The 27,962-nt window shown below is 39.0% G+C and overlaps 1 protein-coding gene across 1 annotated transcript in view; it reads left to right on the top strand.

Moving 5' to 3' along the window:
* The window catches only part of LRBA (LPS responsive beige-like anchor protein), a 574,974-nt gene that overhangs the window by 410,300 nt on the left and 136,712 nt on the right, over positions 1-27,962 (top strand). Inside the window, exons 46-47 of the mRNA XM_045018763.1 lie at positions 81-200; positions 20,304-20,456. Of these exons, the coding sequence (XP_044874698.1) occupies positions 81-200; positions 20,304-20,456 (273 nt within the window). The remainder of the gene's footprint in view (positions 1-80; positions 201-20,303; positions 20,457-27,962) is intronic.

Raw genomic sequence — 27,962 nt, 5'->3', positions numbered from 1 at the left:
GTAACCATAAACTTCATGGCAGGTGCCATTTTTATCCCATTTCTTTAAAAAAGTATCACTTCTTTTTTTTTTTTTAATAGGAGCCCTTTACAACATTTTTCCTACATGTACAAGGTGGGAAATTTGACCATGCAGATAGAACTTTTTCATCAATTTCAAGAGCATGGCGCAACAGCCAGCGTGACACTTCTGATATAAAGGTAAAATACAGTTTTTAGCTTTTGTGAAAGCTGTTAACACATACTGCACTGTATTATATATTATAAGAGCAAACTTGAAGAAGCGCTCTGTATAGCCCAAAAGCTTGTGTGTCACACCAACAGGAAGTTGGTCCAATAAAATAATTTACCTCACCCACCTTGTCTCTCTGATCTCCTGGGACCACCACAGCTCCAACAATCCTGCAAACTTTTTTTTTTTAGGCAAGGCTGGTAGTACCGCTTGCTAAGGTTGCCTCACACTTCCCATTATTAGTCTTTGTTTTCTGTTCCTTATAACTTTGCCAAACTTTAATCCTTTGTGCTGAAATTTTCCATGCTGGGTGTCTGCCGCTGGTTGAATTTTTTTTGAAAAAATGCAGCCAAAATAATGGAGCCATTTCAAAGAACGGTAAGGAAAAAAATGTTGTTTTGCCCATGTTAAAAAAAATGTAGTGACCTTTTCTTTGAAATGTTTTAATGCCCCTTTCCTTTGGAACAGGGACTTTGTGTCAGGGACCTTTTGCCATCCCCAGGAAAATCCACCAAATTTGGCCTAATTATAAGCCTCTGAAAAATCACCTTTCACACCTTAGATTTTATCATTTAAATTCCCCAAAGATTATGTCTGCACTGAGCATGCTCCAGCCTGGGGCTCAGAACCACATTCCCTGTAATTGCAGCTCTGGGCTTCTGTGGGCTCAAATAGGTCCGAATGCCTGAACTGAGAGTAGAATGACTCTCCCCTGTGCTGTCAGTGACACCCTTTCCACCCTCTCTCAGACCAGACAACATGGAGGAGAGTGCTGCCTAATTCAAATGCAGAAGATACAAGAGCTGGACCCGTGGAGGGCAGGGAATAGGACGGGAAGGGGTAAGATGTAGGAGGGGCACAGATTGGGACAAGGTGCCTGGTGGTGGTGGTAGTAGTAATAGTGAAGTCTGTACTTTCTGGGTGGAGGGCAGGGCCGCCCAGAGGGGGGGGCAAAGGGGGCAATTTGCCCCGGGCCCCGGGCTCCGCAGGGGCCCCCAAGAGAAGAGCGGAGGCTCCCACCTCCGCCCCTCTCCTGGAGCCTCGGCGCATCAAGCGCCGAGACTCCGGCCGAGCCCCTGAGCCCCGCCCCGCTCAGAGCCGCGTGGTGAGGGGGCTGGGCTGGGAGCTCCAACGGCTCCGGTCGGCGTGGAGCTCACAGCCCCGCCCCCTCACCACGCGGCTCTGAGCGGGACGGAGCTCAGGCCCTGCCGGCGACGCGCTCGGTAAGAGGCCGAGGCTGGGGCCGGGGGGAGACGCCGGGGCCGGGGCCGGGCGGGGGGGGGAGAAGCGGCGGCCGGGGCCAGGCAGGCGGGCGGGCGGGCGAGAAGCGGCGGCCGGGGCCAGGCGGGCGGGGGGGGGGAGAAGCGGCGGCCGGGGCCAGGCGGGCGGGCGGGGGGGGGAGAAGCGGCGGGCCGGGGGGGGGAGAAGCGGCGGCCGGGGCCAGGCAGGCGGGTGGGGGGGGGGAGAAGCGGGACCCGGGGCCAGGCGGGGGGGGAGAAGCAGGACCCGCTGCCGTCGAAGCGCAGCCCGGTCTTTGGCGGCAGGGGGGCCCCTTCTGTTCCGGGACCCGCCGCCGAAGTGCCCCGAAGGCCCGCGGCGGGGACCCCCCCCCCCCCCACCGGATTACCGCCGAAGACCGGGCGGCGGGTCCCGCTTCGGCGGTAATTCGGCGGCGGGGGGCTCCCGCCGCGGGTCTTCGGGGCACTGTCCCGGAACGGAAGGGCCCCCCGCCGCCGAAGACCCCGGGCCCCCGGAATCCTCTGGGCGGCCCTGGGTGGAGGAGTAGAGTGTATTGTTAGGTGGTTTCACTGTTCACTTTCTTAGGTAACTCTGTGTGAGATATGTTTATATATGTAACAAATCGAACCGCTTCACAGTGACGCTCTTTTTGTGTATTAATTTCTTGGTTTGTTCTACTAAATGGTTAAGTGGAGATGAGTCATGGTGACTGAGGGTGGATCAGCGTGGGATTAGAAATGCAACCAGTTGGAGATTTTGTGTGAGCTGCTGTGTATGAACCCTTTGCCATTGTAAGATACAATCTGTCAGAAAAGTGTAGCTCCTGACACTTTGTGTGTTTGTTTTTTTTGCCGTCAGTCAGATTTAGGTGCACAATCCATACGTTTTCAATGATAATATGAATAATAGCTAGAACTGATCCTACATCCAATTTTTTAAACTACCCGCTACACTAGTACTACTCCCAATTCACACCTCTACAAATTTTGGGGAGATAATGTTTTTAAAATAAATCTTTCAGCATTGAAAAGTAGGACTGATATGGAAATATTTCGGCCAGATTCCAAATGCAAAGACTTCCTATTAAAAATGTATGAAGAGAAAGCAAACAGAAATGACACAGAAAATTCAAAGGGCATAAAACTACCTCATGAAATTTCACAGCAGTTGACTATCTGCTTTTTAGAGAAAAACAGGAATTCATGCCCAGTTTTAAGCTGATTTTAGGATACAGTCTTGGCTTAAGTTGTTCCCAGGCACCTCCATAATTCTCAGAGTTTTCTGAGAGGAGGGTGCCCAACTAATGAGAAGTAGGATATTTTGAAGTTTATATACCCCTACCAAATTCATGGCCCATTTTGGTCAATTTCACGGTCATAGGATTTAAAAAATAATAAATTTCATGATTTCAGCTATTTAAATCTGAAATTTCACTGTGTTGTAATTGTAGGGGTCTTGACCCAAAAAGGCATTGTGGGGGGTGTGGGGTCAGGAGGTTATTGTAGGGGGGATTGCAGTACTTCTACCCTTACTTATGCGCTGCTGCTGGCGGTGGCACTGCCTTCAGAGCTGAGCACCTGGAGAGCAGTGGCTGCTGGCCGGGATCCCAGCTCTGAAGGCAGAACTGCTTTCAGCAGCAACATAGAAGTAAGGGTGGCATTGTATGGTATTGCCACTCTTCTGTGCTACTGCTGGTGGGGTGCTGCCTTCAGAGCTGGGCGTGTGACCAACAGCTGCCACTCTCTGGCCACCCAGCTTGAAGGTAGCGCAGAAGTAGAGGTGGTAATACTGCAACCTCCGCCCCTAAAATAACCTTGCGACCTCCCTTCAACTCCCTTTTGGGTCAGGACCCCCAATTTGAGAAATGCTGGCCTCGCCCATGAAATCCCTATAGTATAGGGTAAAAGCACACAGAAGACCAGTTTTCACGGTCAGAGACCAGATTTCATAGTCCATGAGGTGTTTTTCATGGCCATGAATTTGGTAGGGCCCTTCTCATCAGCTCTGACTGTCTCTGAAAATGTGTTTATTATCTTTAACTTTGTGTAGAAAAAAGGTTGAGAGGTATCTGATTTAAGAACAATGGGAACTGAAGTCATCTCTCCCCAGAAACTGTAGAGATTTCCTCACATTGTCCAATCAAGTTCCATCCCCACCTTCTTTTGGAGGGATCAGCCCTTGCAGTGTCAAAGGATAAAGTACCTATACGTGTATATTCAGTCCTTGGCTTTACAATTCATAGAAATGCAGAAGTTAGAAAAGAAAGACTCCTAAATAATCTGTTCCAGGTCCAATTATTGAGAAAGTCGTGGCAAGCCAGTTTTAGCAGCTGAACTTCACCAGTATTCTTGGCCTACCCAAATCAGACTTCATAATTTCCCCACCAGTTGCTGTCCCAGCCTATCAGGGTAAACAGCTGGCATGCCGGGACACTTGGTTTACTTAGGTTTACCTCCGTGCCTGTGGACACTCGAGGTAAACAAACCATCTCGGCCCACCAGCGGCTTATCCTGATGGCCCGGGAGCCAAAGCTTGCTGGCCCCTGAATTATAGGGTTGGCTTATGAATGGGTATAAAAATGTTTCCATTTTTACTTATCCATCTTGGGGGGGTCGGCTTATAAATGAACCGGCTTATGATAGAGTATAAACGGTATGTAAGTTGGTTACTATAGCAATCCTGCATTTGAACATCTGCTGATGTTTCTGTCACAAAATACACAAAATGTAATCAACTAATTTCTTGCAGCTATCTGTCAACATTTTAAGCATACTTGTTTATCACAGCATTATATTTTATGATAGCTTTTGACCTAAGCTCATTTCTGATTAGGGTTGTCAATTGACTGAAGCTATTCCGGGAGATTTTTTTCCCCAACATGATGTAATGTCATTTTCTTAAAACGTCCTATTAAAATCTCCTGGATTGCTTTCAGTAGTCACCGGAACATCAGTGCCGATTCTGGGAGACTCCAGGCCAATCTTGGAGAGTTGGCAACCCTACTTCTGGTTAACTAACTACCGCTAAGGCTTATAGGCTTCATATTCTTATGCTCATAGACTCATAGACTTTAAGGTCAGAAGGGACCATTACGATCATCTAGTCTGACCTCCTGCACAATGCAGGCCACAGAATCTCACCCACCCACTCCTGTAACAAACCCCTAACCTATGTCTGAGTTATTGAAGTCCTCAAATTGTGGTTTGAAGACCTCAAGCTGCAGAGAATCCTCCAGCAAATGACCTGTGCCCCATGCTGCAGAGGAAGGCGAAAAACCTCCAGGGCCTCTGCCAATCTGTCCTGGAGGAAAATTCCTTCCCGACCCCAAATATGACGATCAGTTAAACCCTGAGCATGTGGGCAAGACTCACCAGCCAGCACCCCGGAAAGAATTATCTGTAGTAACTCAGATCCCACCCCATCTAACATCCCATCACAGACCACTGGGCATAAATGCCTGTAGGTCCTTTGCATTACTGCCTTATATGTATAGCTTATCTTTATACTTGAAGGAAGCAACTCTGTATACTTACAGGCTACAGTGTCCAGAACAGTGGGGATCTGATCATGGTTGGGGCCCGTGGTGCTAATGTAATTCAAATAGTAGTAATTTTCATAAGTTTATAGGTGATTAGGTTCCTCCTTTGTTGTCTTTTAGCCAAGCTATGCATTTTTAGCTTTCTTAATTTTTCCTCGTAAGTGGGTCTAATGAGTTATTGTTCTCTGAACCCCCTCTGACATCTTTAGCTGCTGGAAGTGTTGAGATTTTTTTTTTTCCTTAAGCAGGTATGTTTAAAAAAACAATTTACTTGAAGGATCAGTTCCACCTTTTTTCAGTATTTTTAAAAAGAATCTAAAACTACAGTGTTCTTAGTAAAGAGATATTGTCATGTGCCATAATATAGGTGCCAAATAATTTTACATCTGTGTTCTTATAACAATCCCATGGTAACATAGTATTTGAGTGCAAATGGCATATTGAAAATGCCATATTCTCTTAGGAACTATTTCCATTATTATACCTGTGTGTGCAAATTGTACAAAACTGAAGTGATAAATAATTTAATTTTAAATAATTTAAACCAAGAGCAACAAAGTAAATTGGTGATATTGTCCTTGCAGAATTTCTCCATATTTCTTCATATAGCAGCCTACATTGTTTTCTAGCCTCAGCTCCTGTGGAAAATGTTTGGCCATGTTTAATAAACTTCTGAATAGCTCCAAAATGTTTATTTCTCTAGTGTGCTGTGTGCTTTTTGAAGACAGCATACAAAAAACTTTTCCACAATTTATAAATGATGCCCCAGGCACTTAATATGACTGGCTTGTGCACATTTAAATATATTACAGTAATTTAAGTGCTCTTCCTTTATATAGGCTGTTTTACTGTGGGTAACATTGTTTTGTGAAGCTTGTTTTTTTACTGTATTCAGTCCAACAAAAATTCTTCACCCTTTCTGCCTCAGTTTGTACATATATAAAACAGGAATGATACCTCATTCACAAGGCAGATGTAAATTATTTGAAACACATTGAAAAGGAAATACTTGTATAAATGTTTTAAGTATTATTACTGTGACTGTGATCACAGAAAATGGTACAAGATTGGGATGGAGCAAAAAAGTCTCTGCAATTAAGGGGAATATTTTATATCCCTTCATTATTAAAAATATATAATTTTTTTTTCCCAGACAGTCATTACTTTCACTACTTTTTGTGTGAGATTCTAACCAAAGTCAAAGGCTAAGCCTAGACTTCATCTGGAATATTCATCATATTTCCCCTTTAGATTTAAAAATTTCTTGTGCACTTGTCACAGGGTATCTGGCCCCTTTATTGTGAGATGGGCATAGCCCCACATGGGATAGGTAAATTGCCTTTCTTCTGAGGCTGTGGGGCAAGAGGTCAGGTGGTAACCTGAAAAGTCCTTACAAAGGCCAGCTAGAGCTCCTTTGAAAAGATGAATTTCAGGAAAGCAGGTAGTCTCTGTAGTAGGCCCTGGTGTGGGAACTGCTGCCAAAGACTGGATCCATAAAAGAGATTCAGACTGATCATTGCAACGCCAGACTTTTAGGTGACCTGCTGCCTAATGGAATCCACAATCTGGAGGTAGGCATCCAAGTTCCCTATACAATGCATGGGAAGAGTTAAGTGTCCAAGAATGGGATTCACAAAAGCCAACATGATGAGTAGGGAGCTACCTAACCTAGCCACTAGGTAGGGGTGGGGCCTAATGGGAGGAAGTTAGTTGCAGATGCACTTCCCTCCCCTGGGGACTCCTCTCCTGTAGATAGACATGTAAACCAGGTCAGTCATTTCACACAAAAACCTGTGGAGGACAAGGAGCTCTCTTACACAATAGCCTAGTGGTTCGAGCACTCACCCAGGATGTTGGGGAGACAGGTTCAAGTCCCCACTCTGACTGATATAGAGCATGGACTCAAACCCAGTTCTTCTGCCTTCCAGGACAGTGCCTTAATCATTGGGCAATGAGATATTCTCAGGCAGGAAGGTAGAGTGTCTCTTCTTTGCTGTTAAAGCTTTTCCACTTATTGAGAAAGAGTGAGTGAGTGACTGATTCTATAGCCCTCTGGTTGGGACACTCACATGGGATGTGAGACCCCAAACCGCAAGACCGTGTTCCATTGAATATGTAAGCATTTTTACAAAGTGGAACAGCTACAACAGGAGATACTGAGACAGAGAACAAAAATATAAAAGGGGTTTACTCTTCTTCCTGGTTGAGAAGTTACTGAACATTTAGAGCCATTGAATAGAAAGTTGAGAGAGGGAATTATGTTGGCTTCCTTATGAAAATAAATACAAATAATTAATTGGCATTGAACTATTTTTATCTGTTGCCCTTATGTAATTTGGTAGCCATAGTATCTTGTTGTGAGGCACTGGAAGTTACACGAAAGATTCACATGGGCTAGTTTTGGTGCAGTTTGTGTCAGTTGGTATCACACTTCAATAAAGAAAACTAAAGCGTTGGTTACAACCAATCCTTGTCATTATGCCATGAAAGCCTTGGGATTTGTGATCAAAGCATCAGACTAATCTTGAATTGCAGTATAACCTTTCGTTGAACCTTTCACATTTTGATTTCAAGAGGTGATGCATTGCATTAAACCTTGTTACCTAGCTCTTCCCTACCTATATCTTTAAGCAATGCAAATTAATACTTAGTTGGTAAATTGTAAGAAAGTGCAAATTGCAAATGCCAAGCTGCTCTGTCATTTTTATTTATTTATCAGTTCAGCACTGATGCTTTTAAAAATGCAGAACATATGTTTTTTATCCAGAGCTGAGTATTCTGTTCTGATGAATAAAAAACATACTTTAAAGGTAGTTCTATAAAATTAAATATTTGACAGCCATGAACTTTGACTTTAAGTACACTTAGACTGTCAGTGCAGATAATTTTGATCTGCTGTATAAAATAGCAAATAAGGATAATTCTTCAATCTTTAGGAAGGAAAATGCTCTTGATCTGGGATTGCATTAAGTTGCACAATGCAATGTCAAATACAGCAGGTTTGTGAATGCTCGGGTTACCTTTTTTGAGGCATGCCTGTAACCATGTTTCTTCTACAAACGAGTGAATGAATACACACCTATGTGTATAAAAAGACTTCATGACTTCAGCATGACTTCAGTCTCTTTGATAATCAGTGCTTGGTCTGCTGTTACCTGTGAAGAATGAAAGGGATAATTAGACTCACCAATCTTCCTCAGTTTTATTATACAACATTGAATTCTAATAATTGAAGACTAACACATTATGTCATATAGAATCATAGAATATCAGGGTTGGAAGGGACCTCAGGAGTCATCTAGTCCAACCCCCTGTTCAAAGCAGGACCAATCCCCAGATTTTTGCCCTAGATGGCCCCCTTAAGGATTAAATTCACAACCTTGGCTTTAACAGGCCAATACTCAAACCACTGAGCTATCCCTGAAAGATAATATGAATCTTTATTAACTACTTTCTAAACCGCATTGCTTTATATGTATTTATAAAACACCCAAATTTGGTTTTACTGATACTCCACAATAGTGATTAGACTGTAAGCTCTTTGGAGCAGGGGCAGTCTTTTTGTTCTGTTTTTGTACAGCACCTGGCGAACTGGAATCCTGATCCATGACTGGGGCTTCTAGTAATTAATTGTTATGCACCATAAATACTGCATAGTGCTTTGTGGCATTTCAAAAGACATACTCTTCTTTGATTTTCCTGATATTTTAAAAATAGTATTTCTCCTGGTTTTTAAGAGTGCGTGTGTGTGTGAGAGAGAGAGAGACTCTCCAGTGTCACTTGGAAATAACTAGCATCAAGGAGCTTCCACCTTTTTTCCCTTTATACCTCTCTCTCACTACCTCCCTGATAAACCAGAAGAAATGTATTTAAAAATATATCTGAAATTTAGCTCTAACAACTACATCTCAAAATTCACTTTCTTTAAATTGGTTTCCTGGATGAGCATTTGTTTTACTGCATAGAATCATGGAGTTATGAGACATTCTGTTAGCTGACCCCTAAGCTTTGGTGATCAGCATGCATGTTGTGGAGTACTAGAGGGAAAATGTATAAAAACACCATATATTTTATGTTCATATATAAAATTTGGGAAATCTAACGTCTCTGTGGGCAGATTAAACTGCCTCTCCTACTCCAATGTCCCTGGTGGGGAGGGTGTTTGAAATGGAAGCCAATCTTGTATCAATTTTTCATCTGGTCAGTAGTGTCCCTGGTGGGCAACGGACTTTCAACAGGTCAGGACGCATAGGAGGAGGATGAAAATTAATATGATTTTACTATAAGATTTTGGCATTAAAAATAAAATTATTTTAGGTATATTAGGTATAACCATTGGAAATATACAGTATCGCCCCAGGCCTTAGTCCTCCACTCAGTTTTTCTGTTAAAATTTCTCTCTAATACAAAATTTGGGGAAGGAGGAGAAAGAGTGTGTGTTATGCATCTCTCTCTCTGTCAGGGCTGGCTCCAGCTTATTTGCCACCCCAAGCGGCGGGGAGGGAAAAAAAAGATAAAGCCGCAATCGGCAACACTTCGGCGGCAGCTCTACCACGGCGCTTCATTCTTCGGTGGCAATTCGGTGGCCGGTCCTTCCCTCCGAGAGGGACTGAGGGACCCGCTGCCGAATTGCCGCTGAAGACCCGGACGTGCCACCCCTTTCCATTGGCCACCCCAAGCACCTGCTTCCTACGCTTGTGCCTGTAGCCGGCCCTGCTCTCTGTGCTTGTTCTACAAAGAATAAGGCTTGGTTTACACTACCAACTGATGTCGGTATAACTGTGTCACTCAGGGGTTAGAAAATCCTGAGCAACAATAGTTATATCCACCTAACCCCCAGTGTAGACAAGACTATGTCAGTGGGAGAAGCTCTCCCATCATCATAGGTAGCGTCTTCACTAAGCGCTACAGCGGTGCAACTGGGCCACTGCAGCGTTGGAAATGTGGAGAAGCCCTCAGTCCATTACAGCTGCCAACTAGGGGACATAATCCTTTATCTTAAGCTGTAGAGGCTCATGGCTTAGCTTTGGAGGTGATCGGTTCATTCCCTGATAATGACCAAGATAATAGTTATGTTTAGTTCTGTTGGATACTATATGGGAAGCCAGAAGACCAAGGTTTATTATTCACAACTCTGCTATTACTGTGTATTGACATCTGTGTTACCATTGAGCAAACTGCTTTTAACCGCACACTGCCTCAGTTTCCCCAATTGTACAACGAGGATATGATACTTCCTTTAGAGTGCTTAGCGATCTAGTGGTGATAAGGCTATATAAAACTACTGTGGTGGTGGTGTTATTTTTTCATGAAAAGGGCAATGGAACGTTTTTCCAATGATGGCTCAGAAAGGGGAAAAAAATACAAAATGGTTTTACACAGATTCAAAACCATAGTATCTAGTGTGTCTGAAATGCTCTCTGCTGAAGATATGAAGCCTTCCACATCACAATCAAATCTCTACTTGGTGAGACCTTTAATAATTCATCTTGGGTGGCAGGCTTAACCTAATTTACTGACATCTTTGGGACCTAAATGAGCTGAACTCTTCTCTAGAGGCAGAATAAAATATGTTCTGTTTATGCACAACAGGGAGACACATCCATCAGAAAACGTAGAAGTTGGTCTTCCCATGTGCAGGAAGGAAACTTGGCTGTGTTTGTTCTTGTTTTGTACTACGAGGGAGCTGAAGAACCATTTGGGAACCATTAGGATTTACCTGATGTGGGATTATCTTTAGATAACTCACAAAGGGGAAAGAGATGGATTAATAACCCTTTCATCCAACATGCTGTTCACTTGGCAAAACTGACTGGGCAATTGCAAAACAAACCTGTCCTGGAACAAGATCCTGCAACTTAATTTCTTTAGATGACCAACGTCTGCTTAGTTTCTGCCTCTAAAGGAGTGCCACTCATCTTTAGTTGCAAAAGTCTTTAAAGTTCTTATTCTACCTTTATAGTCATATCTTTGCATCACAACCTGCTGCTGATAATTGTAGGTTGTGTATTTTGTGCTTTCAGAATCATGGGTAACATCTTCCAGTAGCAAAACAACCTTATCCATTACAATGAATTGTTTGTATTTTAATAATTTTGAGCTTCCTTTCTCATCAAAATTTACTTTTCAAAACTTCATAATTAGATGCTATTCTGGTATGATTCTGATTACAATTTTTTTCTCATTCATGGTTAATGTTAATCTTGGAGTTCATTTCATAGCTTGGAAGAAGGTTACTTTCTCTGAAAACTTGGAGAAACCTGTCTAGCCTACAGTATTAGCAGTACTGAGGTAGCATACTATGCATTCTGAAAATGTAGACCCAGACGAAAGTTCTCCCGTTGTTTCATCTTGGCTTTTGCTCAGCCCCCAGAAGCTCTGCCAATGTCTTGGTAGTGCCTTTGGTGATATGCCTCAGAGGTAAAAACAACCTACAGTCTCAACCAGAAAACCCTATTTTTTAGGGAGTGGAATTTCAGTCAGGAGGTGTTAGACATGAACAGTAAATTAATTAGTTTATACTCAATGGACACAGACACTATCAATGAAGTGTCCTTGGTTTTGCACTTGGGTCTTTGACTTCTACATTAATGTGTTATGTTGAAACTGGATGATGCTCCAAGATCTGCTGCCTCCCTTTGCTTGATCCCATATACGCATGAAAAATTAGGCCATGCAGAACTTAAGACATCATTATAGTGCCTCATTTCCATTATCCTAGATTTCTGGATATGATAGCCTATGTTCATCTGGATTTCCTCATGCAAGTTCCAAGTCCTTTCAACTGTTCCGAGGTTGGTCTGATTGCTGAGACCTCAGAGGATGCATGAGGAAATGGGAGTACCAGGAAATATTGCATTTAAGTCACTTCTATATGGATACTTGTTGCTAAATTATACTTTCCAAAAGAGATCCTGTCACTCACATATTATTTGTAACAGTTCTTTCATTTTTTTATTTGGGTCAGATAAAGCTGTTAGGGTACAATTGACTGCTAGTTATACATTCATATGTGATATCGGCCGCACTTCAAGCCACCGGGAGAGGCAACTCCTTTAGCAAGATTCACCATTTAATCTTCCCTCTCCCATATTAAGCACACAAAAATCTGATTTCACTTGTAGTTTAATCATCTTATATGCATTTTGTCCATGGATATTAACCCCTAAAATGTTCATGTAAATTGCCCTTTTGGTATTCTTTGGACTCTCTGTGAATAAGAAGCTTCATAGTCTAGAAGTTACAAGGGCTACCAAATTTTATTTCCCCATCAGTAATTATTTTCAAAATGTAATTTAGTCCACTTTTTAAATGACATGGGGGAAAAATTGAATATATAATTTCAGCCCTGTTTTTTTTATTTTTGCCTCTCTTTTCCTAATAAGAGATTAACATTACATAATTTTCCCATGCATCCTCAGTATATCCTACAGAATATAGTAAAATATTTGCATACACATGTAATTAGTGTTGGCTAGCAATGTTAAACTGCTAAGTAATCACTTCTTAAGTACATCATTGTAGAATGGAAATTTTCATCCAGTTCTTATTAAAAGCAAAGCAAGCCATTTATCAAAATACATATAGTACCTTTGTATACATTTTGGTTTTGTATAATTTTCATTAATATAATTAATATGTTAATATATCGTTTGTTTAAACTAACAAATATTCAGAAGAAGAATCACATTACATGAAAGAGAATTCCAACAGGGTGACAATCCAGTGATAAAATTCATTACTTTGTTAATTAAATCAGGAACTTGAATGGAAACCTGCTGAGACTTTGGGCGGGGTGGGGGTGGAGGAAGGGGAGAGAATTTAATGCAATTTGTTGAGAGAAATAACATATGTTAAGGGAAAAACAGCAAACTATCCCAATGCAAAGGAAAGATAGGAAGAATAGTAAGAGGCCAATATGGCTCCTTCAGGAGCTCTTTAATGGTCTGAAAATCAAAAAAGACTCCTATAGAAAGTGGAAACATGGACAGATAGCTGAAGACAAAAGAATAGCACAACTGTATGTGGACAAAATGAGTTGCAACTAGCAAGGGAAATAAAAAGCAGTACAAAGAGGTTCTATAAATACATTAGGAGCAAGAGAAAGATGAAGGAAAGTGTAGGTCCACTACTTAGCAGGGAAAGGAGAACTAATAAAGGATAGCATCTAGAAGGCTGAGTTATTTTATGCCTGTTTTGCTCCAGTCTTCTCTAAAAAGATAAATTATGACCAAATATTTAAGATAGTATTAATAAAAAGGGGGAAGGAACACAAGCCAGAGTAGGGAAAGAAGAGGTTAATTAATATTTAGGTAAGTTAGATATATTCAGGTCATCGGGACCTGATGAAATGCACAATAGGGTGGTTAAGGAACTAGCTGAAGCAATCTCAAAACCATTAGTGATTATCTTTGAGAAGTCATGGAGGATGGGTAAGGTCCGAGAGTATTGAAGCAGGGCAAACATAATACTTGTTTTTAAAAAGGGGAACAGGAGAATTATAGAACAGTCAGCGTAACTTTGATACCTTGAAAGGTACAGGAACAAATTATTTAATAATCCATTTATAAGCACCTAAGAGATAATAGGATAATAAGTAACAGCCAACATGGATTTGTCAAGAACAAATCATGCCAGACCAACCTAATTTCCTTTATGGACAGGTTTACTGCCTAGGAGATGGGGCAAGATACACTATATCTTGATTTTAGTAAAGCTTTTTAACACAGTGACACACAACATTCTTATAAGCAAAGTAGGGAAATATGGTTTAAATTAAATGACAATAATTTCAATGCACAACTGGTTGGAAAACCATACTCAAAAAGTAGTTGTTGATGGTTTGCTGTTAAACTGGGATGACATACCTAGTTGGATTCTGCAAGAGTCTGTCCTGGGTCTTGTACTAATGAATATTTTCATTAATGACTTGGATAATGAACTAGAATAATAGAATATTAAGGTTGGAAGGGACCTCAGGAGGTCATCTAGTCCAACCCCCTGCTCAAAGCAGGACCAATCCCCAGACAGATTTTTACCCCAGTTCTGCAAGTGGCCCCCTCAAGAGTTAGCAGGCCAATGCTCAAACCGCTGAGCAGAATGTTTTTATAAAATTTGAAAATGATACCAAATTTGGGAGGCGTCCCAAACATTTTGAAGGAAAGGATTAGAATTCAAAACATCTTTTGCAAATTGGAGAATCGGTCTGAAATCAACAAAATGAAATTCAATAAAGACAAGTGCAAAGTAATAAGCTTTGGAAGAAAAACATCAAATGCACAACTACAAAATGGGAAATAACCGAGTAGCAGTAGTACTGCTGAAAAGGATCTGGGGGTTATACTGGATCACAAACTGAATATGAGTCAACAGGGGGATGCAGTTATGAAAAAGGCTTATATAATTCTGGGTTATATTAACAGAAGTATCGTATGTAAGATACAGGAAATAATTGTTCCGCTGCACTCAGCACTGGTGAGGCCTCAGCTGGAGTGCTTTGTCTAGGTCTAGGTGCCACACATGAAGAAATTGGAGAGCGTATAGAAGAGAGTCACAATAATGAGAAAAGTTTAGGACACCTGAGCTATGAAGAAAAGATTTTAAAAAAAATTGGTATATTTAGTCCTGAGAAAAGAAGACTAAGGGGTGATCCGATAAGTGTTCAAATATTTTAAGAGCGGCTGTAAAGAAAACAGTGTTCAATAATTGTTCTCCATGTCCAGGACAAGATAGGACAAAAAGTAATGGCCTTAATCTGCCGTAAGGGAGAATTAGGTTAGATATTACAAAAAAATTTCTAACTATAAGGATAGTTAAAGCTCTGGAACAGGCTTCCAAGGGAGGTTGTGGAATCCCCATCCCTAGAGGACTTTAAGAACAGGTTAGACAAACATCTGTCAAGGATGGTCTAGGCCAGAGGTTCTCAACCAGGGGTATACGCAGAAGTCTTCCAGGGAGTACTCAACTCATCTAGATCAGTGTTTCTCAACCAGGGGGGTTGCAGCCCCCATGGGCAACACAGGGGGGGTTTAGGAGGATTGCAAGTGCAGGGCCAGCATTAAGGGGTGGCAAGCAGGGCAACTGCCTGTGGCCTCACAAAGCTAAGCTACATGCTTCAATCCTGCTGCCTGGGGCTCGGGCTTCAGACAATGCTCACAAGTGAAAAATAGGCCCAAGTATCACACTGAAATGTAAATACAATATTTCTATTTCAATCGATTTATTTGGCAATTATATGGTAAAAATGAGAAAGTAAGCAATTTTCAGTAATAGTGTGCTGTGACACTTTTCTATTTTTAGGTCTGATTTTGTAAGCAAGTAGTTTTTAAGTGAGGTGAAACTTGGGGAAAGCAAGACAAATCAGCCTGGAAAATTGAGAACCACTCATTTAGGCGTACTAGTTCCTGACTCTGTGTGAAGGGATAAACTAGATGACTTGTCGAGATCCCTTCCAGCTCTACATTTCTATAATATGTAATAGAAAAGATATGATACTGTGGATACTTAGAGGCTAGTGTGGCAATTGATATGGAAGAAACAAACATTATATGTAATGCTTCTAAAGTGGTATTTTAACCAATTATACCAACTGCACCATTTAGGTCCTGTAGCAAAGGAAACAAATCATGGCAATCAGAGTGCCGGACTGGACTTCTAGTGTGCGATTTGTAGCTTTTATTAGTACTGGTGATAGTAAAACCTTTAATATTCAAAGGGACTTTTGAAATAGTTTAGGCCCCAAATTTGGTCTCTTCTAAAATGTTTTCTTGCTGGGGATTTTACTCACTGATTCTAAATACCTCTACGGTTCATCTGTTTCTCTTTCAAAATATGCTACTTTATCATCTAGAAATCAAGGACAAAATAAAACAGGGCTTCTATAAGATGTAACAGAGTGCATTCTGTGTGTATTTCTGTGCTCTGTAGCATATGTTAAAAACAATTCCCAGTGATCAGCTGATAATCCTCATCGATGCTGCTTTGTAATAACAATATTAAAAAAGCAAATTTCCTTAAAAATCAGTGTTGTCCATTTGGGAAAAGACAGTTGTTAAAATAAGTTGCATTCCAACATATATGGAAATCATTGAAATGAAAATTCCTGACACAGTAAGCCCTAACATCTGAAGTCTATCGTGGAAAGGCCTATTTAAATACTATGTGCTAGATTCCATCACCTTACTCATATTGAGTAACACCTGACACTCATATTAATTAAGTGATGTCAATAGCACTACAAAAAGAATGAGATACTACAGAATGTAAGAGTGGCAAAATTTACCCTATAGAATTGATTTTCATTAAAAATGATTTCACTATTTTATTTCTGTGTTTCTAATCCATGAAAGTATTTTAATAAAGAAAATGCTTGAAGTGATTTTCAAGATGAATGTTTAGGACTACCACATGAAAATAATCAGACAATTTCGCAGTCCCCTGTGAAATCTTACAAACAAAAGAAGCATCAAACAACTTTTCATTCAATAGATAAATAAAATGCTATTACAGTTTAGTGTGGAAGTTGCCCATATGGTATGAAACTTTGGTGGGGGGAGGTGAACCAAATTTAGATCCCTATCACATGTAGGTGTGTGCTACCTTTAATCCCATGAGTAGTCCCATTGTTGTCAGTAGAACTACTCACATGAGTAAGTGATTTCAGGATCAGGGCAATACTGTGCACATGCTATGGTCCTTTTAAGAAAAAATAAATGTAGCATAAACAATGTTTTTGAACTTATTTTGTCAGAAGTAAACATTTATGGCCAAGTAAGAAGTCCCCCAGAATAGGCTTCTAGTAGCAGCACAAACAATGCCATTATTTTAAAATATTGCACTTGCTAAGGAGGCCATCATCAGAAGTGTAAAGATTTGTAAGTGTGATAAGGATGTAATCTTTGAGTATTGTCCTTTAACATGAGTCAGTTGAAATTATCTTTAGATGCAAAGATGCCAGAGTCTCTGTTGCCCTGCTTTGTGTGTAGTCTTTTACACCAGTGCAAAGTAACTCTAAAGTGGGTGTAAAGTACTAGGAAATCAGAATGGTAGTTTACAGCTACTTTGCACTCACTTTGCCTCTGTGTAAATGACAACACTAAGTCAGGGCAACAGAATCAGGCCCCTGATATTTAAGAGAGGCATTTGCTTGTTAGAAAGAAAAACAGCTTTACTATGGTACCACTAGAGATCATCCTGAAAACTAGTTATTATTAAAGTTATGAAATCATTTCTATAAAATGTTTTTAATTGGGGAAATTAACAGAAGTAATTGATTGTTTTTAAGTTGTTACCTTTCAGCATAGCATTTCTGCATATTCTAATGAAAGCCATGTGTATTCTACAAAGCCAAATGTTTTCTGATCTTGCAGACCCAAATGAGTAGTTGTGTTTTTATATATTTAAAAAGTCATCAGTAACATACCCGGTATGTGATGAGCTTATGTTTAAAATATTCAGCATCATACTATGTGCTAATATTTGTGGTGTAAGTTGATGTATTTCTCTGCTGTTAAATTAATAGTAGCCTGCCTTTCTTTATGTGAGATGTAAAATGATGAAATTGCTGAAACTTTGGTATTAGATTTCTTTCATTTAACCTTGCTAAAACCCCTTTCCTTATTTGTCCAATTAACTGGTTTCAAACTTCTTATTATCAGGTACTTGTCAAGCATTTGGTATACAAGCTCATTTTTACCCTGCTTAGTTAATTAAGGTGACTGTAAACAAAAAGATGTACAATTCAAAGTCATGCAGTGTTTCACACAAGGATGGAGGCGATAATAGCTTAATTCCTGCTAGATCTTTCCTGTCTTTGCTCTGGCTACTTCAGACTGACCTTGTCCACAATCTGATGACCTGCCAATTGCACTCAGCTGTTTGGAAATCTGCTCTGCCATAGCTAGCCCTGAGGGGGTATCTGGGAGACCACTGATCCATTGACCCATGTCAAGACTGGATTTCAAATCTGATCTACTTGGGCCTCTGACATAGCTACACACAGGTCCACTGCACATAAAAGCCAACAGAACAGCCTGTATTTTTCTGCTTGTTAAGTGGCATGCAGTTTCCACTTGTTAAACGGAATACCAATTTTACACTAGTCGCTTGCTATGAAATTAATTTCCTGAAGCAATTACAAATATTGATCCATTCCATTCAGAGGAGGGAATTCTCCAATTTAGCAGCATAATTTTTTTTCTAAATCTATCAAATTATCACCTTTACTTGCTGTGTTTCCTAAGACTGAATGTTAATGTCTCATTTTAACAAATGCCTTTAAAATACACCAAAGGCAAAAAAAATCCCATAATTTCTACATAGGCATTTTCTAAATAAATGTAATGTTTGGATCGCCCAGTTAAAATTACAAAAATCTGGAAATAAAAAAATAGTTATGGTTATAATAGCAACATTAACTAGACCACATGGTATACATCCTACATATTATGTGGTAAATATGTATTACAGAATAGACTGCAATATATTAAGTTACATATTTAATTAAAAAGGGAAAATATATATTACATATATATACAGTAGGTTTGCGGTGTTGTTGTAGCCATGTTACTCCCAGGTTATTGGAGAGACAAAGTGGGTGAGGTAATATTTTTTTACTGGAGTAAACTCTAACATTTGCAATAAGGTAACCATACTATTGAAACTTTACTTTTCCTGACATTGTGTTTGACTGGGCCCGTAATGTTCCATTGTCTGCTTTAAATTTCCGTTGTTTTTTTTTTTTTAAAGAAGTGCCTCTTAATATTTAAATTAAAGCTTAGAAATTCAAACTTCATTAGCTGTGTGTGCATGATTGTTTTTCTGAAAAATTCCTGCTGTTGTAACCACTGTTGCAGCTCTGCTAGTGAGAGTTTTAGTGTAGACAGGCCACTGCTGTGTTAATCACTGGGTCCTAATCTCACTCAGCGCAGATATAGACAATGATAAAACTGCTAGTTTCAATCTTGTAACAAGCTCCATGCAGGTAGACCCCTTCACTCCCATGGGAGACCCTTTGACTTCAGTGGCGCTCCACATGGGTGCAGGGGTCTGTCTGCATGGAGGGCATTGCAGGATCTGTCTTGAAAGTTCCAGATGTTGCCACCACCAGTTGAGTTGTACTGGAGTGGTGGAATACTTAACAACAATAACAGACTTTTTGACTTGTCACCTTTGTTTGGTTGGAGACTGTTTTTCGCAGAACTGAGTTAGTAGGATTTTGAAATGGAAAAAAAAAAATAGAGGGCCTGATTCACCACTGCATTACTCTAGTTTTAATCTGGTATAACTCCATAGATTTCAAACTTTACAGAAAATTTACTTTTGAGCAGGGACCAAACATGGATAATTTCAGACCAAATGGTGAATGCTTCAGACAGTATGTGTGACCACATTGGGATTATTACCAAGGCTAAGATTCTGTCATGGAGGTCACGGATTCCGTGACTTTCTGGGACTTCTTTTGGAGCAGGTCTGGAGCAGCTGTCAGCCTCAAAGCAGCGGCTGCCAGAACAGCTGGCCAGTGGCCAGCCCCAGGGCTGCCGCCAGTGTTGGTTCAGCTCCTCTGGGGCTGGAGGAGTAGTAGTCAGCCCCTGTTGCAGGAGCAGCTGGTGGGGCTGAGCAGCTGCAAGCCCCAGCAGCACTCTTTGTCCCCCGTCTGCCTCCTCCCCAGGGAATTTTTTAGTAAAAGTCAGGTACAGGTCGCAGGCTTCCATGAATTTTTGTTTATTGCCCGCGATCTGTCCACGACTTTTATTTAAAAATACCCATGACAGAATTGTAGCCTTAATTATTACTGTTTTGCATCATTATAACAATTATAGCAGACACTGCTTGTGTGCAGTGTTATGATTACCTTTTGTACACTTAGTAGTTAGTCTTTTAAATGTGTGGATTGGTATGAAACTTGAAAGGAGCAGTTTTGCCTCAGGTTTCAGCCAAAATTTGCACCATGAGGTCTTAATTTGTTCCTCACCTAAATGGTTTTAAAAGATTGTCTATGAATATTTGTCAGATAAACCTGTAACCAAAAACATTTTACATATGTTTTTTAATCAACAAAATATATTGTGAAATATTTCCTGAAAAATGCTCCCTTCCATTGTGTTAAGAGCATGATCAGGGCTTTCCAAATATGAAGAGGCTTTAAATATTTGAAGTAATGAGAGAGGATTTCTATCTGTGAGTGTTTAATGTTCCCCTTATTGCACTCTGACCCCCTCCCCCATCATTAATGCTTTAAGTAACTGTGTTGTATGTTAGAATTTATAACATGATATTGTTTTTCCTTTGCATACAGGAGCTTATTCCTGAATTTTATTATCTCCCAGAGATGTTTGTCAACCTCAACAATTACAATCTAGGTGTGATGGATGATGGAACAGTAGTATCTGATGTTGAACTTCCACCATGGGCCAAAACCCCAGAAGAATTTGTTCGCATAAACAGGCTGGTAAGATGGCTATCATCTTTTGTCAGTTGAGGGCCAGTTCTCACAACTTCTCTACTAAAATAGCTTATGACCATTTGTCCTTGTCTTCTGTGTATAGCTAGAATTTACATTAAACTATTATTGAAAATGATAATCTGATGCAATCTAAGGGAGTAAAGGTTTCTTACAAAGGCTGGTCCCCTCACTCTTTTTGCTTTAAACTTTCTTTGTACCTTGTACAGATAAGTATTTGCATCGGGGGATATTGTAAAAAAAAAAAAAGTAGAGTAGGGGCGCTACATAATTGTTTTTTATATTCAGATCTTGTCTACCATTAAAAGACTCGATGATTGAAGGACTAATATAATTATCCTATCACAAGAGACTGAAAATTGATTGATTTTTCAGTCAGCCAGGCTGCTTAAAATGTATATTTTTATTTGCTTTTTTTTTACACTTATTTAACTCCAGTGTCTAATGAACATTTGGGAGAAGTGGTGTCTTTCTTAGAGTCAGTGCCCCCACCCCTTCCATAAGGGAGTAGTTTTCAGACATTTGAAAGCTGAGCTGCCATTCAGGAAAATAAAAACAATCACCCCCCTCACCCTCTTGTAATTGTGCCATGTGGTTTTAAAGGCCTACGCATCTTAATTTATACATCTTCTATGTCCCACCTTTTCCCCCTAATCCCTCCCAGGGAGTCTTTCACTCCTAAATGTTGAGAAGCACTGGTGTTGGTCTTCATAATATAGCATGTCCTCTCTTTCTTATATGCTTGGAACAGTGAAATAAGGAACTGGGTTATTTTGAAAGTGATATCATTGTCATCTGAGTTAGCACCCACTGAAATGAATGGGGCAGTTCACACATCAGAGCTATTGTTTCAGGCTCTCTGCGGACTCAAAGGTCTCTCCATCAGTGACACTCAGGACATACTTTCTTGCCAACCATAACGTATAGAGACTTTTTAAAAAATTAAAGCTGAGAATCGAGGTAACAATTGATAGCCTGTCCATGGCCCACTCAGCTACTCTTTTGCAACTCTTATAGAAAATATTTAATTAAGATATGAAATCCCACTGTACACTTCAGAGATGCTAAAATGTCTTCCAAGAAGACCAGGAAACACTAGACTTGACCTTCCTAATATTTCTTAGGTTTAAAAAACAAACAAACCAGAAAGATTACATTTATTCTGTTGAGGGAAAAACTTAAAACCTTTTCCTCATGAAGAAGCAAAAAGGGCATATACGTAATTAAAAACATATTTTACAGGTTGTCTTAAAGCTTTTTACTCTGTTGCAAAAGAACTTATTCAGCAGAGGTTCCTCTTTTTAGCAACTGGTCATTAACTGTTATTAACCCTCATTTTACTAGTGAGGTAATGCTGTCATCATGGCCTTTGGAAATACTATTGAGGATAGGCTTGGGTCTGTGTATGTTAGGGTCATGAAAATCAGGAATTTTAATGCTTGAGATCGTTATAGGACAAGCTATAAAGATTTTAAAACACAAAGTTATCTAGAACAATTCAAGTGTATTATTTTAAGGGAATGTACATGTGAAATTGATCCAAATTAAGATTAAAACATGCACAGACTTCAGATAGCAAGGCTGCTACCTCTTAAACAATGCATGTTCGAGTGCAACTTTGGGTGTTACAGGGCTTGATGAAGTTTGATGTATTATGAATATGATACTCAAACTCTTTGAGTTCAACATGCGTTGATGATTCAATACGATTCTAAGAACAGAAAACACCATTGCAAACTTGTTCAATGTAATTTAGCATCTTGATTTGCTCACAACAGTATTTTTTATTCTTCCATATACTATGTCCATCTTTCTGTCATTGTCCACATTAGGAAAGTTAGGGCCATCAGTGGAGGCTGTAGTAGTGACAGGTGTTTTTACCACCCCATAATCTAATCTTGCACAATAGAAGCTGTCTCTCCACTGGCAAAATTAAGGACCACAATACAACACTCCCAGCTGCACTTGTGGCAACAGATCTGCCTTGTCCACTGCTAATAGGGTTGCATCGGTGATAATTATAAATCCTAATTTTCCTACTGGGGACATAAACAATATTCTCCAACTCCTTTCCAATATTTGAGTACCCGCTCTTTCTTTTTCTCTTTCTTTCTGACCCCAGCATCCATTTTTTCTCTCTGCCTTCAGGACTGTCTTTTCCTCCCTCTCTCATTTCCCAAGGCCTTTGCTAATAATCTCTGCCTTTTTGCAGCTCTACTTGATATCTCTCCCTTGTGCTATATTTTCAGATGAAGTGCCTGATCAGTGGGAAGCAGATGCTTTTTAATTATTACTGTTAAATTCTTGGGCACTAAATGTAGTATCCCCTTAGAGCTATATCTTATATGGTAATACACTCAGTTTGTATTCTAAGTAGTAGTCTTTTTCTTTATCTACTTCGGATCTATATAGTAAGTCCTGCTTTATTTTGGTACTCCCTAAAAGATCATTTCAGAAAAAAAGAACTAGAGTGAAAACTGTGTTTTTTATCATATAACTAACTGTAACATTAGTTGCATTATATGCGGTAACATTATTTCAGGTCTGAAAGGGGCAGCACTTTTCTAACCTTGGATCATTTGCAATTTCAAATTTTATTTTACTTTAATTCACAGTTTAAATATTTTTCAGATCTTAAAAATTAGTTAAATATGTTCTTACAACTCTAGGTTATTGTTCAGATGTAAATATCTAATTTTTGTTTCTCACTTGGTTTAGTTTTCAAGTAAATGTTCATTAATGAAAGTGACTTATTAAAGTTATTTAGTTTAGAAAGTTTTATGTTAATTATTATGCTGTCCATCTTAATATCTGGCATGTAGGTAAAACTTGCAGTATTAATAATGAAGGTTTTCATTCCACGTTTTTGTCCTAAAATAGTTTTCATCAAGAGAGAAAATGCAAAATTATTATTAAAAATAAAAATGTTTTGCTCAATAAGACTTTTTTACCTGAAGGTATAATTTTGAAAGTATTTTATAATTTGATGCAGTAAAACATTTTTGGTTGCATAAACTCATTTTGGGGAAGGAGAAAATAGGGACTTGAAAAGCTGCACCATATAAAATTTCTTTGTTGAGAGCTTTGCTTCTGATAATAGCCCTTCTGGCCATACCACAAATCGCTGCTAATATTAGTGTAATTCATAAACAAAGAAAGTTTTGAACAGCCCTGCAGTGTTAAATTAAAGCCTTTAACTAACTAGTTAACAAACTAGTTTAAGCTGAGTGTGTATAACAAGTAAATTTATTGTGCTAGTAAGGCTTGGTTCCATTGTGAATATTTTTATGGGCAGTGCCATTAGTGATCTCCTGTTTTACAGTTGAATAAAAACCATCAAATTGTATGCAAAAATACTAATATTAATTTTCTTTTTAATATTTGTGGGTTTAGCATAATGAACAAAATGACTATTTTTTATTAGAATAAGCATATTTACTAGCAGTCACCTGAAAGTCAGTGCCTTAGAAATATTATTAAAAATGATTGTTACAAAACAGCACTGATTCATTTAATATTTCCTTACAACTTCCTGTATCAGACTAAATTATGATTATAATATTGTAAGTGCTCTTTTTTGTAAGCTATCACACACAGATTTTTTCCTCTTGCATTTCAGTTTACCTTTTCAAGACCACAGATTTTATGCAATGATTGGAGCTCATGAAATGCATACTGCTTTGATCTGTGACCTTTTTGTGGTGCTAATCAGGTTCCTGATATCATTATACCTTGCTCATTAATCATATTTCCTGCAGCCCGTCAGCCAGCCAGACAGCCCAGGCCCCTGTTTTCAGCCCTGTGTTGGCAGGTTTCTGCTTTTCCAGATTATTACAGTGTGATACTTTGGCTTCTCATAAGCAGACCCGCATCAAGCTGTGTGCTACAATTAAAGTCAGATGGTCCTCAGGTTGAACAGGGATATAGTGTTGCAGCTGTCTGTCTTCCTGGAACAGACCAGTACGAGGAACAGATGATATGTAGGTCAGTGCATAATAACAGATTGTACACTACTGGGTCAATAGCAGGGGTTCAGAACATTAATTGACTGACAAACTTATTTAAAACTGATTCCCAACCTGTTTTTAAAAACAGTATATAGGATATATTTTAAATAGAATAGATTTGCATATCTGGCTGTCTTTTGTGTGTAGTGATGGGAGAAAGAGGAGAATGGTGGATGGATAATACTACATTTTGATTGATGCGGTGTCATACAGTGAGCTAAATGAGTCTAATAATGTAATATAAACTACATTTTAGAATTGTAAAATACAGTTTTTACTAGCAAATTTATTTCCTCTTCATATCTTGTATAGTTTGACAACAGAAAGCATGAATCAATATTTTTTGGTAAAGAAGACTTTATTTGATCAAAGTAATAGTCGTTCATCAAGCTGTAAAATAAATTGTTTTTGTTCAGTCTTCTCCCCCCGTAGATGGAATACAAATGTATCTGGCCAGTATTTTTCAGGGGTTTTAAATCATTTATTGAATTTAACAGTGTTTTAAATGTGTTCTAGTTTTCCTTGATCCTGTGGAGTAGTCACAAATTTGTGTCTGACAACAGTGTGCTGCTATTGTAATATTGTATCACTTCAGAAATTCAGAATTATGACTTTGTTGATGCACCATAGATGTGTTAGATGAGCTGTGAAGGATCAGGACCAAAAAAATTAGGAGACACATCTGAAAGTTAAATGGATTCTAGTTTTAATCAGACATCATTCAAAGTTGTCCCCAGTATTTAAGTTTCTCTGTAAAGCTAAAAGAGTAATTATTAGTAAAGTTATGAACCTAATGTGTACTGTGCAAAATATTATTCAAATATTCAAACTGATTCAAAGCTTGTTACATATCCTTAGGAATAAATTACTTATAATAGTTAATCAAACATTAGCAGTACTTAAAGCCATACATAAGCATCTAAAATATTTGAAAATGTTTTCTTCAAGGTAGGTGAGGTAATATCTTTTATTAAACCAACTTCTATTGATGAGAGAGAAGGAAGCTTTTGAGCTTCACAGAGCTCTTCTTCAGATCTAAAAAAAGTAACCAGTGTCACAGTTAAATACAAGATGGGACAGATTATTAAACATAAGGTGTTGCATTTGTTGTCCTGGCAAGACCTGCAGACATATTTCTACTGCTACAATGATCAACACTCCCACAACACACTTTCAAAATATATGGTTTCTACACATTCCTATCACAATACGTGGTGTAAATCATCCAGTGCGTCAGTGTCCCAAGAACAACTATGTGGGTGAAACCAGATAATCACTACGCTCTAGAATGAACTCTCACAGAAAAATGATGATAGACAAAAATACCCTGTCACTTGTGGCAAAGAGGGGTTCTCTCATCAGCATAGGTATTCCATCTCGGCAGGAGAAAGTAGCTAGGTCCATGGAAGAATTTTTCTGTTGACCTAACACTATCTACGCTGGAGGTTAGGTCAGTTTAACTATACCATTCAAGGGTATGGGTTTTTTGTCACATCCCTGAGCAGCGTAGCTGGGTTGACCTAACTTTTAGTGTAGACCTGTCCTAAAAATCATGATCTCAACAGAGACACTGGTTTTATAGCTCATTATAACCATTTGTAACATACTAACCCGCCTTTGTCCTATCACTGCAGAGCTGTTAATTGCCCACTTCATTTTAATTGGTTCCCTTGCAACATGTGTTAACCCCTTATGCTTATCAATCAGTCCCACCTTGTATTTAGCTAGTGTCAGAGGGGTAGCCGTGTTAGTCTGGATCTGTAAAAGCGGCAAAGAGTTCTGTGTCACCTTATAGACTTTTTAGCTGACACTCTGGTTACCACTTTTAGGCCTGAAGAAGAGCCCTGTGAGGTTCAAAAGCTTGTCTCATTCATCAACAGAAGTTGGTCCAATAAAAGATATTACCTCACCCACCCTTGTCTTTCTCATATCCTGGGACTAACAAAGCTACAACACTCCAAACAACAATGGAAGATAATGAATTTCTTCAAGATACACACATGTAACTGATGCAAAGAGTGCATCAGTAATAAAAATACCAACAGATTTTTAAACAATAGTCAGGGTTATCATTCAAATCAACAAAATCCAAGAAATACAAAATGAAGGCTGTTATTTCATCATTCACTTAACACCTTCACAACATTGAAGTATGTGGGCACAACCATACAAGTAAAGGAAATAATGTTACATTTAAATAGGCACTAGTTTGAAATCTAATGAATGTCAAAAACTAATTTAAGGGTATTTTCATGTATTAAACCTACTCCTGCGTCCCCCTACAGTTTTTTTAAGGTCTTCTGTTTTTCCTACTCCTCTTGTTGAGTGAAAGACTTTTGTGAACAAGAGAAGTACAAAATAATCAGGAAAAAGAGACAGATCTTTTAATATCTTTCAGTTATAGTAGTCTCCTAATAATAGTGTGTAAATATTCTCGAACAAAAATGTGATATTTAAATTGAAGGTATCCTTTTAACTACCAATTTCCTGGTTTTTGTTTGTTTCAGAGCCTTATAAATATGTAAACAGTCATGTTTCTCTTGTTGAAATAACTGATTACACTACCCCACTAATGTTAATTTTGGTAGAATTTTTCAAGGCCCTGCCTACTGATCAGATACCATACTTGATTAGTCATGATTTTCATAAGGAAACCAGAAACCACTGTAGCAGGGAATTGATTTTATCATTATTGTACATTAAGAGTAACTTAAAACAGGCCAAATGCTTTGCAAATGCCTTCTTCAATAAAATAATATACTTCCCGGTGATACTTTGGGAGCAGTTATAACTACCATTATTATAAAGGTAGGTCACCTTGCTCCAAAATGGAGAGGATGTATGTAATCTTTCAATTAGGAGCTGATGTCCAAAAAGGCAAGATTTAATTTGGGTGTATTTTATAACTTCTGAAGAGTTTAAAAAAACCAAACTGGCTGGCCCCATAAGTCCAAGTTCGACTTGTACACCTTTGTGTGTTAGCTGAATTTTAGATCTTGCTGCATTAATAAAACTATTGATCAACTGGTAATATCCATAAATCCAAAAAATTCTATAGCACCCTCAGCTTTTTGATAATTAGAATATTTTAGAAATAAAAGTATTGTCAGAATCAATCATGGCAGCTTTCCATGATATGTCTCAGTTTAAGTATTTTTAGTTTATTACAGAATTATCCCTTTCATAAATTAGTAGTTTAACCATCTTGTTCAATTTTGTTAAAATGTCAAGCAAGTTATAAAAATGCTGGTGCAATAATACAATCATTTGGAGTCAGAAAGCTGGTGAGAAGAACAGAATAGACCTTTTACCTGCCCAAACACAAATCCTAGTGGGGGAAAAAAAATTAGTATTATAAAGCACTGTTTGGTAAAAATTAGAGAATAATTATTGGTCAATGTGGTGCATTGTTCCTTAGTGCAGGCTACTGTGCTTTATTCCAGAAAATGTTAAACAGGCAACAGTCCTTGCCAACTGCCATGGCAAC

This window comes from Mauremys mutica, chromosome 5 (assembly GCF_020497125.1).
Source record: "Mauremys mutica isolate MM-2020 ecotype Southern chromosome 5, ASM2049712v1, whole genome shotgun sequence".
NCBI classification, from domain to species: Eukaryota; Metazoa; Chordata; order Testudines; family Geoemydidae; genus Mauremys; species Mauremys mutica.
Note: the sequence above shows the minus strand (reverse complement) of the source record. Positions and strands in the feature narration are given on the sequence as shown.